At 37.6% G+C, this 18,395-nt stretch overlaps 1 protein-coding gene across 2 annotated transcripts in view; it reads left to right on the forward strand.

Annotated features, from left to right (window-relative positions):
- Positions 1–13,709, forward strand: part of SELENOF (selenoprotein F) — a 55,532-nt gene extending 41,823 nt beyond the window's left edge. The window contains exons 4-5 of one of the 2 annotated variants that reach the window (XM_029946563.1): positions 10,438–10,487; positions 12,856–13,709. In XM_029946563.1, coding sequence (XP_029802423.1) covers positions 10,438–10,487; positions 12,856–12,987 — 182 coding nt within the window. In that variant the 3' untranslated portion in view covers positions 12,988–13,709. The remainder of the gene's footprint in view (positions 1–10,437; positions 10,488–12,855) is intronic. The other variant, XM_029946565.1, reaches the window with a different exon arrangement.
- Positions 13,710–18,395: the final 4,686 nt, after the last annotated feature.

Here is an 18,395-nt window from a genome sequence, read left to right on the forward strand (position 1 = left end):
TCCTGTTAGACCTAAGATGAAAACATATGGTATCTGTCCTTCTCTGCCTGACTTATTTCGCTTAGCATGACTCCCTCTAGGTCCATCCACATTCCTACAAGTGGCCAGATTTCATTCTTTGTCACTGCCAGGTAGTACTCCATTGGATATATATACCACATCTTCTTGATCCATTCATTGGTTAATGGACATTTAGGATCTTTCCATGTTTTGGCTATTGTTGACATTGCTGCTGTGAACATTGGGGTACATGTGCCCCTATGCATCAGCACTTCTGTATCCCTTGGGTAAATCCCTAGCAGTGCTATTGCTGGAACATAGGGGAGTTCTATGGATAGTTTGAGGAACCTCCACACTGTTTTCCAGAACGGCTGCACCAGTTTACATTCCCACCAAGAGTGTAGGAGGGTGCCCATTTCTCCACATCCTTGCCAGCATCTGTAGTCTCCTGATTTGTTCATTTTAGCCACTCTGACCTGTGTGAGGTGGTATCTCAGTGTGGTTTTGATTTGTAGTTTCCTGATGCTGAGTGATGCTAAGCATTGTTTCATGTGCCTGTTGGCCATCTGGATGTCCTCTTTGGAGAAGTGTCTGTTCAGATCTTCTGCCCATTTCTTCACTGGATTATTCGTTTTTCGGGTATGGAGTTTGGTGAGTTCCTTGTAGATTTTGGATACTAGCCCTTTATTCGACATGTCATTTGCAACTATCTTTTCCCATTCTGTCGGTTGCCTATTTGTTTGTTTCCTTTGCAGTGCAGAAGCCTTTCATCCTTATGAGGTCCCAATAGTTCATTTTTGCTCTTGATTCCCTTGCCTTTGGGGATGTATCGAGTAGGAAATTGCTGTGATTGAGATCACAGAGGCTATTTCCTGATTTCTCCTCTAGGGTTTTTATGGTTTCCTGTCTCACATTTAGGTCCTTCGTCCATTTTTGTGAATAGTGTAAGAAGGTGGTCTAGGTCCATTCTTCTGCATGTTGCTGTCCAGTTCTCCCAGCACCTCCTGCTAAAGAGGCCGTCTTTTTTCCATTGAATACTCTTTCCTGCTTTGTCAAAGATTAATTGGCCGTACACTTGGGGGTCCAGTTCTGGGTTTTCTATTCTATTCCATTGGCTTATGTGTCTTTTTGTGCCAATACCATACTGTCTTGATGATGACAGCTTTGTAGTAAAAGCTAAAGTCTGGGATTGTGATGCCTCCCGTTTTGGTTTTCTTCAATATAACTTTGGCTATTCGGGGTCTTTTATGGTTCCATATGAATTTTAGGATAGTTTTCTAGCTTCGAGAAGAATGCTCGTGCAATTTTGATGGGGATTGCATTGAATGTGTAGATTGCTTTGGGTAATAATGACATTTTAACAATGTTTATTTTTCCGATCCATGAGCATGGAATGTTTTTCCATTTCATTGTGTCTTCAGTTTCTTTCATAAGCTTTCTATAGTTTTCATCATACAGGTCTTTTACGTCTTTGGTTAGGTTTATTCCTAGGTATTTTATGGTTTTTTTATGCAATTGTGAATGGGATCAGTTTCTTGATTTTTCTTTTCCGCTGCTTCATTATTGGTGTAGAAGATTCTGTACCGATTTCTGTACATTGATTTTGTAGCCTGAGACTTCACTGAATTCGTTGATCAGTGCTAGAAAGCTTCTGGTGGAGTCGATTGGGTTTTCCATGTAGAGTATCATGTCATCTGTGAAAAGTGAGTTTGACGACTTCTTTGCCGATTCTGATGCCTTTTATTTCCTTTTGTTGTCTGATTGCTGATGCTAGGACTTCCAGCACTATGTTAAACAACAGTGGTGAGAGTGGGCACCCCTGTCATGTTCCTGATCTCAGAGGGAAAGCTCTCAGTTTTTCCCCATTGAGGATGATATTAGCTGTGGGCTTTTCATAAACTGCTTTTATAATGTTTAAGGTCCTTCTATCCCAACTTTCTCGAGGGTTTTTATTAAGAAGGGATATTGTATTTTGTCAAATGCTTTTATTCTTAATGATAACTTTACTGAGTATTCTTGATTGAAGGTTTTTTTTCCTTTCAGCACTTTGAATATATCATGCCAAATTTTCTGGTGAAAAGTGGGATTTCCCTGATTGTATCTGTTTTCTCTTGCTGCTCCTAAAATTATTTATCTTTAATCTTTGATTTTTAATTATTATGCATCTTGGTGCAGACTTCCTTTGGTTTATCTTGTTAGGGGCTCTGCATTCTTCCTGTATCTGCATGTTTGTTTCTTTTTAAGAAGTTTTCTGAGTCCTTTTTTTTTTTTTTTCTTTCTGGCATTCCTGAATGATGTTGCATATTTCCTTTAACCAGTTCTCATTTCTTAATCTTCTTGATGTTTAGTTTGGTTGCTTTCCATTACCTTGTCTTCCTTATCACTGATACAATCTTCTGCATTCTGTTATCTGTTGATTCCATCTAGTGTATTTTTCATTTTAGTAATTGAATTCAATTCTGACTCTTTATATTTTCTTTGTTGAAATTCTCAATGTGTTCATCTACTCCAGGGAGTATCTTTATGACCATTACTTTAAAGCTTCATCAGGCATATTTTAACTGTTCCGTTTAGCTCTTTCACTGTGATTTTTGTTTTGTTCTTTCATTTAGGGCATATGCCTCTATCTCCTCATTTTGTCTTACTCTATATTTGTGTATATTAGATAAATCAACTACAGTTTTTGGCCTTAAAAACTGTAACCATGTATAGAAGTGGTCTCGGGGTGCTCTGTAGTACAATTCGTTCTTTTAACCAGAATCAGGGGTTCCATTGTGTCCCCTCTGGACTGTGGGTGTCCACCTATTATGGTTTAGCTGTGATTGCCTTCTGTACGGCTGATTGCAGTCGCCCACAGGACTTGTTTCCTGTGCTGTTAGAGATCCCGCTGTAGCTGACGTGGCCTCATCGCTGGTTGGGGCCAGCAGTCATCCTAGTTGTCTGCAGTTAGCCTCTTGGGCACAGCTCCAAGCGCTCCAAAAAGCAGGGGTTATCTCACCCCTCCCCAGGGTAGGAGTCACTTTGGAGTGGCCCTGTGGACCTAATGATTTATCACTCGTGATAGCATAAGTACCAAGGACATTTCCTTCTCAAACATGAGTCATACAATATTAAACATATGCAGATATCAAAAAAAGTTAATTTTCCCAATTTTATGTGAGAAGTTAGATAATAAAATTTTTCATCTTTACAAGCAACAAGTTCTCTGCTACAACTATTGAACTCTTTTATAGTATGGAAGCAGCCATTCTACAGTATTTAAATGAGTAAGTGTGGCTTTGTTCCAGTAAAACTGTACTTACTAAAGTAGCAGGCTAGCCTTTGGCCCTCAGACCATAGTTTGCCAATTCTATATTAGAATCATATTCCTTTAGGGGCAGTTGAATGTCCAACTCTTGATTTCAGCTCAGTTCTTCATCTCGCAGTTCATGAGTTTGAGCCCTCCATTGGGCTCTGCACTGACAGTGTGGAGCCTGCTAGGATTCTCTCTCTCTCCCCTCTCCCTCTGATTTTAATTTTTAAAAAAATAATATACCTTTGGAGGCAGAAAAAACTTTTAAGTAATGTAATACCCACCCTATAAGATGGTTTTGAGGATTAAGTACCACACATAAATCACTTGGTACTTGTTGGTGCCACATGCATACTAAGATAACCATTCACTGCTTCTATGAATACTTAGTATTTTCAGTACTTACTATTACTTATCAAGCACTATTTCAGTACTAAGGATACTAAATGGTAGGTATTTTGTATCGTATACTCTTTTTAGCTAATAAAGTTCAGTTAATAACCATCAGGCATTTCTGTACTCTTATTAACCATGTTTAAAAAAACTGCTTAAATCAGTAACATCAGTTATGATGCAGCCTGATTCATAATACACAAAATTGTTTATTCATGCCATTCTTCTACCTATGACATTCTGGCTTCTCTTTCTACCATTTTACTAACTGTTAGAGTTAAATAAGATTTAACATTTGAAACTGTCTTCACTTCATTTGTTTGAATTTCTTACCTCCTAGTGTCTCCTGCATCTAACAGGCTTTCCATTCTCCTTTCCTGGCATCTCATCTACCATCTACCTTTCAAATACTAGTCATAGTCAGGAGCTAACTTTATATTTTCTTATTCTCTTGAATGTCCCACTCCCTCAGTTCCAATTATAGTATTTACCTGATGACTCCTAATCTGTATCTTTAGGTCACACCTTTGTTGTTAGAAATCACTTTTTTTTTTTTAATTTTTTAAATGTTTACTTTTTTTTAAATTTTTTTTTATGTTCTATTTATTTTTGAGACAGAGACAGAGCATGAGCGGGCAGGGGCAGAGAGAGAGGGAGACACAGAATCTGAAGCAGGCTCCAGGCTCTGAGCTAGCTGTCAGCACAGAGCCCGACGCGGGGCTCAAACCCACAAACGTGAGATCATGACCTGAGCCGAAGTCGGACACTCAACCAACTGAGCCACCAGGCGCCCCTAAATGTTTATTTATTTTTGAGAGAGAAACAGAGCACAAATGGGGAAGGGCAGAAAGGGAGACACAGAGTCAGAAGCAGGCTACAGGCTCTAAGCTGTCAGCACAGAGCCCGACGCAGGGCTCAAACCCACAAGCTGTGAGATCATGACCTGAGCCCAAATTCGATGCCTAACCAGCTAAGCCACCCAGTTTGCCCCAGAAATCACATTTCTGACTACAAGTGGACATTTTTGGTTGTGTGGTCTCATAGGTACCTTCAGCCTATGTACGTGAATCATATGACGATTTTGTTAAATGTAGAATGTACATGTGGGGGTGGATCCTGAGATTTTTCATTGCTAATAATCCTGCAGGCTGCAGCCCCCATTTTGGTAGAAAGACCTTAAACCCAGCATGTCCGAAAAGTGAACCCTCTTCTGAGAGTATACCATCTTCAGTCCTCTTTCCACAAATGACAATATCACCAAGCAAAAGCATAAAATACAAAAATCATGATTAACCTTTCATTTCTTTCATACTTTATATGCAGTTAGTCACCAAATTGTCTCTTCTCCTTAAGAACTTTCAAATCTCACTCCCTTGGCCTTCTCTAGGATTTTAATCAAGCCTTTGGCATCTTTCCCCAGAAGGATTAGTTACTTGTTATATATGGTCTAGGTATCACTGTTCCCATTTCTTTCTTCTATTGCATCTTCTACACAACTACCAGAAAGACCTTTTCCATTAGACATGTGATTTCTGTGGCTCAAGCCTTTATTGCTCCCCATCACATACAGAATAAAGGTCAGACTCAGTAGCATCATATAGAAGACCCACCACAGCGTGCTTTCTCTTTTCTAGTGTCCATCTCTAGTTCTTTGCAGTTTTCTGAACTCTGACCTTTGAAGTCCTTGCACGTACTGCATGTTCCTTTTGACTTAGGCCCCTTCTCACTTCTCGTGCCAAACTGCTCTTCATTCAAACTTTAGGTCAAACCTTGTTTTTGTGTGGCCTTTAGATAGAATTTTTCATTCCTTTATCTTCTTATGCAGTTTCCATTATTTAACATTATAATGTATTTATTTGGTTTATTGGTCTTTTGCCTCTACCAAACTAGGAACTCCTTAAAGCGCACAATTTTTTAGTCATTAATATGCCCAGAATCTATCTAAGACTGCTCCTCATATTAAGAGGACTTCAAATATTTATTGAGTGGATGAATGGATTTATGAAACTTAACTAATTCAAGGGTGCCCCTATTTTTGACAAATGGAATTTGGATGAAATACCTGTGTTTACATTGGCTAATCTATTCCTAATGAATTCATAGTCTTCAAACATTCTTTTTCTGGCTATCATTCTGGACTAAGAAGTCATATTTTTAGTTTGTCTCGTCTTCATTTTTGTACCTCTCTTCTCAAATTTTTTAAACTAGTTGTTCTTCTCTTTACTTGTTTATTTTGAAAATACATTAATTCAAGCATTTTTCCTTAACTTCGAGACTATCTTTCCTATTATCCCATCATCCCCAATTTTATCTTCTTTTTGAAACAAAGATTTTGTTTATCGTTAACTCTGAATTATAAGAGTCCTACAGGTTTCCAAGTAATGATGTATAGCCAAAAAAAATTAGCTCTTTTTACAGGGATGCTGCATAAATGACATGCTGATAAGAATCCAGAGTGAAAAGCTAAAATACTTCATGTGTTTTCTTATGACTTCTGTATATTTGGTCATTTTAAGGGATTAGTCACAAAACTGCCTTTATAACTGACATATAAGTTGGCATAGGGACATTTTCTGGGGGTGCCCAAGTGGCTCAGCAGGTTGAGCCTCCAATTCTTGATTTTGGCTCAAGTCCTGGTCCCAGACCTGTAGGATTGAGCACTCTATTTGGCTCCACTTAGAGCATGGAGCCTGCTTAAGAGTCCCTTTTTCCCTCTACCCATCCCCCACTTGTGCACTTGTGCGCATATACATGCTTTATTCCTCTCCAAAACAATGAAAACACATTTTCCAGAAATGGAATGATGATTTCTTTAGGAATCTTCCACCTGCTATTATTGAGCTATTTTTAAAAGAGCAGAAAGTAAATTAGAAATTAAGTTACGATGAAGTCTTTGCAAGTCTCTTATACAGTCATTCCTAGTCATACCCCATTCCTAGTGCCGTGTGTACATAAAAGTATAGTATATTAAATTAATTCACAGCTTGTAAAATATGACTTGCTACTACAGAGTATTTAACAGATATTCCCCTTGTTCAAAATTAAGAAGCTTTATAGATCTGTGCTTAGCAAAGAGCAAAGAACTAATGAAAATAGTCATTAGTGACATTAAATTTAAACTTGTTCATTTAATTCAGCCTATTAAAAATATATTGAATAAGTGAACACTATTAAATGTGCTAGGCTCTATTAAATGGATACAAAAAGTAAATAAGATTAATCCTTTTCCCCCAGGCATCTGGGTGGTTCAGTCAGTTAAGTGTCCAACTCTTGATTTCAACTCAGGTCATGATCTTATGGTTTGTGGGATTGAGCGCCGCTTTGGCTCTATGCTGATAGTGGGGAGCCTGCTTGGGATTCTCTGTCCCTCCCCTGCTCACACACTCTCTAAATAAAGAAATGAATTAAAAAAAAAAAAAAAAAACCTTTAAAAAAAAAAAAAAAAAACCAGTCCTTTTCCCTAGAGCGGTTTCTTAGGCAGTAGAAAACACACTTTGAGTTAGGGGTGATATAAAATGCAACAGGATATCATGAGATCGTTTTTGTTTGGGGATTCAGGAGTCTACAGAATATTTGGACAAATCCTAAAGGATGAAGTTAATAGAGAAGAAATTCTAATAAGCAGACTAACAATTGATTTTATTCTGGACTACATTTTGTAGGGGAAATACAGATATCTGAGTCTTTTCTGACAAGTTCTTTACCTTAAAAAGAAAAACTATTTACCACTCTTTGTTTTAGTGGCCTAAATGCAGGTACATTGTAGGAGCCCATTCAGCCAAAAGACCTGTTGAGATCCCACTGTAAGTCACCAAGAGGAACGCGCATATCTCCAGCTTGTCTGGAAAGTGTGACCCTGGTGCAAGCAAGTGAGGTCCCTCAGTTGAGGATCGGGATTGAGTCGCTCTCCTGGGAGACTGAGCGTACAGTGTCATATGGCTTGTTGGGTCCTGCTTTCCTTTGTTTTAGAGAATGTGCACATGACCTCTTGATCATGATGGATTAGAGACTGGAGTTAGTTTTCTATGACCTTTAATTAGTTTCGGTGAATGGGCAAATTTTCAGATTGAAATTCCCTTCCTGGTCAGGGGCACTTTACCCGTAAATCATGATGTTCACCTTTAAGAAAAAATAGCCTTGTCATAAGCTTCGGTTAATAATATTACTATATACATAAAACAAACCCCTGCTGATGTATTTTGAGTGATGAATTATGTTTTTTGATCTTCTGTATTGCACCTCATTTCTGTTTTGATTTTCTGTTTTTTGCTACCATGGAAATAATTTTTCTGGAAGTAACAATGTAATCATTAGAAAAATGATGTAATCACCTATGGTATATAAAGATTCTAAGCATCACAGTAAAGTGCAATCTTGCCACCATTCACTTTATCTGTCTCCTTTCTTACAGATATTGCGCCAACACCAACCCCCTACTCAGGGACCCTTAGACTCTGGTGCGTGGGCTGGTCCCCCGCAGTACATAAAAACCTTCGTAATGAAATGTGTATAGTACTTGTTATTGCTAGTTAATTCTAAGTTTAAAAAATGTTTTTCTTAAAAATTTTAACATTCGTTTTTAAGAGAGTAGAGGGGGGATGGGGCAGAGAGGGGAGGGAGACACAGAACTGGAAGCAGGCTCCAGACTCCAGGCTGTCAGCACAGAGCCCAATGCAGGGCTCAGACCCACAAGTTGGGAGATCATGGCCTGAGCCAAAGTCAGATGCTTAATCAACTGAGCCACCCAGGTGTCCCAAAAAATGTTTTCAAAATCATGTATATCACCATAAAATATAAGAACAAGCATCTAAATGAGACAGCTCACTTGTATTTTAGAAAAATGTATTCTAAATTTAACTTGAACAATTTAACATGATCAGTATTGAAAAATTGACAAAATATAGAACCCAAAAGAAGAAAAGCATTCATTTAAAACTTCCCAAACCCTGTACTCCGGATATAACCCCCTATTAAGTAATAGTTAACATTTTTTAACTGTTTTGTATATTGTGCCAGTCATTTTATATTTGCTGGCTTAATTTTTAAGATTTTATATATGCTTCTGGCCTTTTTTCCAAATGGGAGTTTGCTTCAATGTCACTAATTTTTAATGATTAGATGCATTGTATTGCATAGTCCATGTTAACTTACTTAACCTGTAGTTTTGGAAGTTTAGATTTTTTTTCCAAATTTCTAGACTTGGTTGGCAGGACCTTTATATATTGTAGATCTTTACATTACTGTATAATTATTTGCTCAGGATAAAGAAAAACCTAGAAAGGGACTTCCAGATTTAAAGAATATGTGCATTTTAGGACTTCAGGTTCATTTTGCTAAGTACTTCCCTGGAAAGAGGTGTCCATTTATATTTCTTCCACAACCAACCCCCAGGAAATTTTGTCTCCACCCTGTCTCGGGTCACTCTGAATGAGGTACTTCATTGTTTTGACATTTGATTTTTAGTGAGGTTGAAAAATTTCAAATATTTATTGACCATTTGTACATGACATGCTCCTGGCCCCAGTTCGTTTCTCCACCTAGTATGCATTTCTTAATAAGAACTCTTTCTTACATTACATGTTAGACATTATTTTTCTAGGTATATCACTGTTTTAATTTTGTGTGTGTGGTGTTTAGCTATCCTGAAGTTTTCATTTTTATAGAGGCATATCAGTAAAGCTTTTCCTTTATGGGCATGATATTCAAGTTGTCTGTTTTATATTCCATATTCAGGTTGTCTATGGTAAATACTATGGCAGTATTCTAATCCTCTACTGCTTCTCACAGCTGAAATCACATGCTTGCTTGTTTAACATCTTTCTTCCTCACCAGACTGTAAGCTCCATAAGAGCAGGAATCAAGTTTTGTATAGCTTTATCTCTGTTGTCTTGCATACAGTTAGAGATGCAATAAATATTTGTTGAATGAATTGAAAATGTTGATCCATATAGATTGATATATGATAATATATATTATATATCTTATATTAGATATAAGATAGAAAAACAGGTGCCTATATCTAGTTGAACAGTTTTCTCCAATGTTTTGGGTTTGTGTTTTTTGTTTTTTGTTTTGTTTTTTGTTTTGTTTTTTTTGTTGTTGTTTTTTAAGTTTATTTTCAGAGAGAGAGATCACAAGCACACCAGCAGGGAAGGGGCAGAGGGAGAGAATCCCAAGCAGGCTCTGCACTGACTCCATCTCATGAACCATGAGCTTATGACCTGAACCAAAATCAAGGATGGGAGGCACCCCTCCAGTGTTCTGAATAATTCACATATGCACCCCCAGACACATACACAATCTTTCTCTCCTTCCCTCTCTGACTTGATAGTTTTACCATATTAAACAACTTATGCAGATATTTGAATCACTCTAGATTTCATAATCTGTTTTACTATTCTGTATCAGTATCACATAGTATTTTAACAATGGAACAAATTCTCCCATATTTCACTTTTTCTAAACTACCCTGACTTCTTACACATTTACTCCTATCACAGAGCTTTACTGCCATTTTGTCAAGCCCTCGGAATCCCATTAGAATTCAGGCTTTGATTAGTTTGAAACAACATCTTAAAATATTCTTCCCATTGAATAATAGGTCTTTCCACTCATTTACAGGTTTTAATTTCCTTAGTTTTTTTTTTTGTAGAGATCTAATGTTCTGTTGAGTTTATTTGTACTTTTTGTATTAATCTTTGTAACTAGCTTGAGTTTGGAACTGAACAATTGAAATCTTTTTCTTTTTTAAGCTTTTGTCAGGAGTGATAAACCTAAACTCTTCAGAGGACTACAAATCAAGGTAAGACGATTTTAATGGAGTCTTTCTTTTTCCCCAATATTTTCTCCTGAATTAAAATATTCGAATACCATTTGTAATACCTTACAGCAGTTTTAGGCTTACAGAAAAACCGATCAGAAGGTACACTGCTCCTGTATACACTCCTTCCCTACTCACACCTTGCCCCCACCCCTGTTTCTTTTATTAATATCGTACATTTGTGTGGTATAATTGATGAACCAATATTCTGTGGTATTAATTCTGTAGTTTGCATTAGGGTTTATTTTTTCCAAAGTGTAGTTCTAAGAGTTTTGCCAAATATATGTAGTGTCGTGTATTTACCATTACAGTGTCCTACAGAGTCATTTTATTGCCCTAAAACTCTCCTGTGCTCTACCTCTTCATACCTCCTCCCTGCTCCCACTCCACTCCCCTGGTGACCACTGATCTTACGATTTCCATAGTTGCCCCTTTTCCAGAATGTCATATGGTTGAAAGCTTACAGTGTGTAGCCTTTTCAGATTGGCTCCTTGGACTTAATGTACAGTATCCCATATCTTCTTATAACTGGATAGCTCATTTCTTTTTTAACAATAAATAATAACTGATATTCTATTGTACCAGCGCTTTTTATATTTACCAAGGGAAAGACATCTTGGTCACTTCCAATTTTTGGCAGTTATACATAAAGCTGTTGGACAATTTTTGTGTAGACATAAGTTTTGAACTTGTTTAGGTAATTACCTAGAAGCACAGTTGCTGGGTCATATACTAAAGCCTGTTTAGCTTTGTAAGAAATTTCCAGACTGTCTTCTAAATTGGCCTGTATCATGTTACATTCCCACTAGTTATGATGAGAGTTTTCTGTGACTCCACATCCTCACAAGCATTGCGTATTGTCAGTGCTTTGCATTTTAGCCATTCTATTAAGCATATAGTACTGTATCATAGTTTTAGTTTGCAATTCCCTAATTGAGCATCTTTTCATAAGCTTATTTGCCATCAGTTTATCTTCTTTGGTAAATCTGCTGATATCTTTAGCCTGCTTTTTAAAATTTTGTGATAAATACATAGCATTAAATTTACCATTTTAACTTTTTATAAAAACAGTTTAGTATACTCACATTGTTGTGCAACAGATCTCTAAAATTTTTTCATCTGACAAAACAAACTCTATACCCATAAAATACTAATTTTCCTCTCCTCCTCCAGGCCCTTGGCCAACCAACCTTCTACTTTGTGATTTTCACTACTTTAGATACTTTATAGGAGTTGAATCATGCAGTATTTCTCCTTTCATGGCTGACTTGTTTCATTTAGTGTAATGGCCCCAAAGTTCATTCATGTTGAAGCATGTGACTGGATGCCTTTTTCTGCATCTACTGATACATTTTTCTTATTTAGCCTATTTGGGGTGATATTTTACATTAATTGATTCTCAAGTGTTGAGCCAGGCTTGTATACCTGGAATAAATCCAAATTGGCCAGGGCATCTAATTCACTAATACGTTGTTAGATTTGATATTTTGTTGAGGATTTTTACAACTACATTCTACATAAATTTTTATCTCTTTTGTAGACTAAGATGAGTTTTTGAATAGTCATTTTTTAAAAGAATTTGTAGATAATCTAACCAAGAATGGTTATGTAGTATTGTTATTGACTCATGAACGTTGACAGCCTATATTTCTAAACTCCACAAATGGGTTGAGATTATACCAAATGCTGGTAATCACATCGGAACTGGTCTCCAGCTCTAGAATTCACAAAACTAAAACTAAAGTGCATAAATTGCTGAAAGAAGGTCTAAGAGCTACTTTCATCATCACTGCTACATTTTTAGTCATGTAGTTCTGCTTAATTTAGCAATGGAGATTGATTTTATAACGAATTGGGATCATGTTTGTTGATAGTGTTGATCAGAATTATAGTTTCTCTGCTGTCAAAATATTAGAATCAACTAATGGGTCTGAAGTTTCAGAATCCAGCCTCATCATAAACTAATTACAACAACAACAAAAAAAAAACCATTGGATTTCTTAAAATTTAAAATCCAGTACAGAATTCTTATAATTTGTGTGCAGAGCCTACTTGAAATCATTCCCACTTGGAACCTTTGTGCCTCTTCCTCTAGGTGTTAAGAGTATTGTGTATGCAAGGAATATTTATTACATTTAATCATTTTAATTCCCAAATGACCTTGCTACCAACAGGTGTTTTTCTCTTGTTTGTTTTTTTTGTTTGTTTGTTTTTAATCCCATAAAGCCTGCTGTGATGTACTATCTACGAACCTTAGTTTTATTGGGTTAAACTGGATTGATTGGCTTGGATTTGGGTTGAGGCTGAGAAGGCTCTTGTAAGCAGATAATGATATCCTTCTTCTTTGTAGTATGTTCGTGGTTCGGACCCTGTGTTAAAGCTTTTGGACGACAACGGGAACATTGCTGAAGAACTAAGCATCCTCAAATGGAACACAGACAGTGTAGAAGAATTCCTGAGTGAAAAGTTGGAACGCATATAACTCTTAAATTTTGTCCTATCCTTTGTTACTTTAGCAAATGAAATATTACAGTACCTAGAGAATATTTTAGTTTTGCTTCCTTCAATCTTTTTCCATGAGGCATTAAACATCTAATTAACAGTTGAAGTGGCAGCACAGCCCCTGTTACCGAAGGAGTTGACAAGCTTAACAAAGCCCATTTTCAATAAAGTTCCATCCTCCTATAGTTGTTCATACCACTAACAAAATGCTTTGTAATAGACTTGTGGTTAATTAGGCAAGTGATAGTTTAATAATTGGTCCAGTTTTACAAACGACCAGTTTTTAAATCAGGGAGGTTAATAAGGGAGAGGATTACTGTGCCTCACACATGTGCTATGTGCTCTTTGGAATTAATGACAAAACTACAAATAATGTATACTAAGCCTCAACAGATTGCCTGTTTCTCAGATTCTTTCATATTTTGTATTACCCAGCTTTCCTTTTAATAGAAATGTTATAGTTTGTAATGAATGTTCCATTAAAACTTTATGGCTTCCTTATTGTAAAACAGATTCAGGATCTACAGTAAGAATGAAACATTCACAAAGATTTGCATTAATGAAGGCTACACAGGAAATCTTCATGAGGATTTGTGTGGATCTGATCTTTAGCAAATTTTTGTGCTTTCCCTTCTTACAGAAGTCAATTAAATGATTTTTTTAAGACCAAAATATAAATAAAGTTTCAAAAATCAATGAGAATTGGCAATTCTGACTTGTTTATGTTTTAAAAAATGACACACATTTCTCCATGTATTTTTATGTTCTTTTCATAGAAGGCCCTCCCTTTTTTATCCAAAATATTTAAATGGCTATACTATTTGAAACTCATGACTTCTTATTGTGGGTAATGGTGCTTTCTACTTAGTTTATTTCTCAGAGTGCTTTCATCTATGAACACATTTCTATTGATATCTTCTATAAAGGAATATCTCAGAATGCAGATTTTTTATGCGCTATTAAAAATTATTTTTCTTGGGGCACCAGAGTGGCTCAGTTGGTTAAATGTCTGACTCTTAATTTTGGCTCATCAAAATCTTACAGTGTCAGCTTAATCAAGATTAAAATAATCTGAAAACTTTTTAAAAAATCAAGAATTAAACCATCTTAAAGATACTTGGAGGTCTTTAAAGACAGCTCACCAGAAAAATGTATATAGAATATTTTAATAGAGATTGGTTATTAATTTTTAGTGGCATTTTTGTATCCTGTCCTATTTTAAATTAAGTATATTTGTATAGTCATGAAGAGAATAAACCCTAGGCAAGTTGGTTAATCAAAATAAAATATGAGAAGTCTTGGCAAACAGACTATGATCTACCTTTGATCATAGAGAGTAATGGGAAGAATCATCATTATGATAGTGCACGTCCCTGGCTAATGTGGCACTGATCCCCAGTGGCTGTTACTTCAGAGCAAGAGGGAGGTGAAGCCAGTCAGACAGTAGAAAAAACAGCACAAGGAGGTGCTACCACATCCAGATGAACAAAAGAAGGGGTGAAATTTCAAGGTTGGCACAGGACGCTAATTGGACTGCTGTCTGGGCAGGGAGAGCCAATTAAATGAGTAGCTGGCATTGGTTTAAAAAACAGTGAAGAGAAGCCTAGAAAGTCCTTTTAAGTTATTATATTTGAGTTATAATTATGAGAGATCAAAAGAGGCTAAAGAACCCCATAGGATCTTAGAGCTTGAAGATCTTGAGTTGATAAATAACCATGTTTCCACCAAGTCCTCTGTTTTAATTGGGAGATTCACTGAATCAGCCAGTCCTGACTTTTTCACCAGTTCCAACCAAAGAACACCTGACTGAAAGCCTTTTTAAGAAAGACAGATGATTACCAGGAAAGAGGTCTGAGTACTGATCCAAGAAGTGTCATTTTGTAGACCAGTTCTGACGTTTAAGTCTGTTCAGGTTCACAAATATGAATATGTAATACTTGATATTTATAAATGTGTTCCCCCTGCCAAAATGTTACATACAACCTACGACAGTTTCTCTCTAAATCCTGAATTTGGCAAAAGCCTCATAAAAGGAACTATGAACAAAAACTAGCATTTCCTGTTTTAAGAAGATTTGAGGCTTAAAAACTGCTCTAAAATTAAAGATCATAAAATGCATAAAATACTTTTGAAAGCAAATACTGCAAAACTTTGGGAACTCAGTCTTACCTTTGTGTGAAAGCAAAATACATGGAAAGAAGTAGTTTCCAGATACAAGCAAAACTATTCCTTTTACTTGAGAATTCGAAAGTACATTTTAATTACATTCTGTGGTGACAGAGGACTTGTTCTGGGAGAAGGCTTGCATTTGTGCTTAAAATTTCAGACTAGACTTTTGCTGATTAAATATAAATATTTTAAGGGCACCCGGGTGCTCAGCCGGTAAGCATCTGACTTCAGCTCAGGTCATGATTTCACAGTTTGTGAGTTCAAGCCCCACATCAGGCCCTGTACTGACAGCTCAGAGCCTGGAGCCTGCTTCAGATTCTTCTGTCTCCCCTCTCTCTCTGCCCCTCCCCCCATCTCGGTCTCAAAATTAAACATTTTTAAGAATTTTTTAAATGAAAACATAATAAACTTATCTATAACCCCCACAAACCTAATACCCGAAGCACTTTTGAAGTTATTCACAGGTGTGGGCAGAGCAGCAAACAATTTGACTCCCCCCAGTGCACAGATTCCTAGCTAAGGTCGAACAAGTGACACTCTTGCCTTGTTGTAGCTCTCCTGCTGTAGACAAATACCTTTTCATAGTCTAATGCCACACTTTTCTGTATTTTGGAGCTTTTTGTTGGTGATCTAGCCTTTTTAAAAAGGTGGAGTGCAAATAAATAGGTTGACAAAAATTTTGTGACCAAAGGCTCCCAAGAACTTAACCCTGCCTGTATGTCCCTTGAGAGCAGTGGTCTTTTACCTATACCTTCAGCTTTGCAGCAACTTTATAGAAGTACCATGAACACTGGAAATGGAGTATAACTTTATATTTTTATTGAGATACAATTCACATTTGAAATTTATCCAATTAGAGCATGCAATTCAGTGTTGTTTTAGTATATTCGCAGAATTGTGCAAACATCACCCACTATCTAAATTCAGAACATTTTCATCATCTCAATACCTATTGGCAGTGACTCCCATACCCTCCCCACCCCAACAACTAATCCTGCTCTCTTCTGTCTCAGTGGGTTTTTCTATTCTGGATATTTCATATAAATGTATTTTATAAACTTCATATAAATATATTCATATTTCATCCAATGTGGCCATTTGAGGTTCTTCATTTAGTATGTCCTCAAGGCTCATCCATATTACAGCATGTATCATGAGTACTTCATTCTTTTCTATGGCTAATATTCCTTTGTATGACTTTACCATATTTTATCCGTTATCTGGTAGACATCTGAGTTGTTTCCACTTTGGGGCTGTTTTGAATAAATGTAGCTATATGTACTCATGTACAAGTTTGTTTATAGAAATAACCTTCATTTCTCTTAGATCTATTACTAGGAAGGGAACTGCTGAGTCATATTATCTATGTTTAACTTTGTGAAGCACAAACTTTTCCAAAGCACCTAAACCATTTTACATTCCGACCAGCAATTGTATAGGGTTAGTCCCACTCTCTGTAGGTCCTAAATCTCTTGATCTCTCATTAAGAGGACTCCTTTTACGGTCTCTTCATCAGCGCCTACTGAGATGTGTCAAATGTTTTGCCCTCCATTAACCCATCTTCAGGCTGTCATTGTTTTTTTTCGTTCTTTATATTCTCTCAATTTTACCTGCCCTACTGTCACTTTACTGGATTTCATTTTTCTCTTTCCCAACCTCAGTCATTAAAAAAAACTAATGTCCCCACATCTAGCAGAGGTCACATTCGAATGAGAGCCAACAATTAAATAAAAGTATAAATATACCAATTATGGTAAAAGTAATGAAGAAGAAGTTACTAGAAAAGAACTACAAAGGAAACTAATGAGCTGAGGGATTTCTGAAAGACATGATATTTAAACTGAGGATTTGTTTTAAATCGTCAACATTCCTTCTTATGACGACGGGTCAAGATAGCCAGGCTAGGGTACCCAGTTGTAGTCAGACACTAGTCTAGATGTTGCTATAAAGGTACTTTTTAAGTGTGATTAATAGGGGCGTCTGGGTGGCTCAGTCGGTTAAGCCTCCGACTTCAGCTCAGGTCATGATCTCATGTTTGTGGGTTCGAGCCCCATTTCGGGCTCTGCTGACAGGCCCACGCCACTTTGCCTCCAGACAACTTGCCAGGACAATATTGACTCAGAGCACCCTGGGAACGGGACTCCCCACTTATAGCTACTTTTACTCTATCCGACCACGGTGCCTTACTTATGAAGTGCCCTGGGACTCCCCAGCCCAAGCCTGCCTGGGCTCCTGCCCCCTGCCAGGACATCCCCTGTGTGGAAGGCCCTGGGACCCCCTGCACCATATCCAGTTCAGCTCCAGGCACCCCACCAGGCCGCTCCTACACCCCAGGACAACCTGACTTGCACCAACTTCAGCTATCCTGTCAAAACATCCTCAGTGCAGAGCCCCAGGACCCACTGGCTGATATCCACTTCCGTGTCGCCTGCCCTCCTCCTGCCAGGGCACTCCCAATGGAGAGCCCTGGGTCTACACTAGCCCATGCCTGCTTCAGGCCATCCCATTAGGGCAGCCCCAGTGGGAAGTGCCCCAGGACCCCCAATCCAACCAGCCACAGCTCAGGCAGCCAACAGCAGTCACCAGGCCCAGACCATCTCCACAGGGGACCACCATACACAGACCATTTTTTCTTTCAATTAAAAAACATGTTTTAAACATTTATTCATTTTTGAGCGAGCGAGCAAGAGAAAGAGAATGTAAGTGGGGGAGGGGCAGAGAGGGAGGAAGACACAGAATCTGATGCAGGCTCCAGGCTGAGCTGTCAGCACTGAGCCCGACATGCGGCTCTAACCCACAAGTGAAGAGATCGTGGCCTGAGCCCAAGTGGGATGCTTACCCGGCTGAACCACCCAGGCGCCCCTCTTTCAATTTTAGAAGTAGCTGTTCCACCTAATTCATAGAAACACAGAAAGTCCAACAAAATGAGAAAAGAGGATATTCCCCAAACAAAAGAAACCTTAGTAAAACCTCAGTAAAAGAATTAAAACCTCAATAAAACTAGCACCTCAGTAAAAGAACTAAAGGAAATAGAGATAACCAAGTCGCCTGCTAAAGAGTTCAAAGTAACGGTCATAAAGATGCTCACTGGTTAACAAAGAGATGGAAAATGTAAAAAAAGAACCAATTAGAGTTGAAGAATACAATCACAAAAATATAAAATACACCAGAAGGGAATCAACAAGAGATTAGAGGAGGCAGAAGAAGGGATCGGCAATG

Source organism: Suricata suricatta, chromosome 8 (assembly GCF_006229205.1).
Source record: "Suricata suricatta isolate VVHF042 chromosome 8, meerkat_22Aug2017_6uvM2_HiC, whole genome shotgun sequence".
Classification (NCBI taxonomy): domain Eukaryota; kingdom Metazoa; phylum Chordata; class Mammalia; order Carnivora; family Herpestidae; genus Suricata; species Suricata suricatta.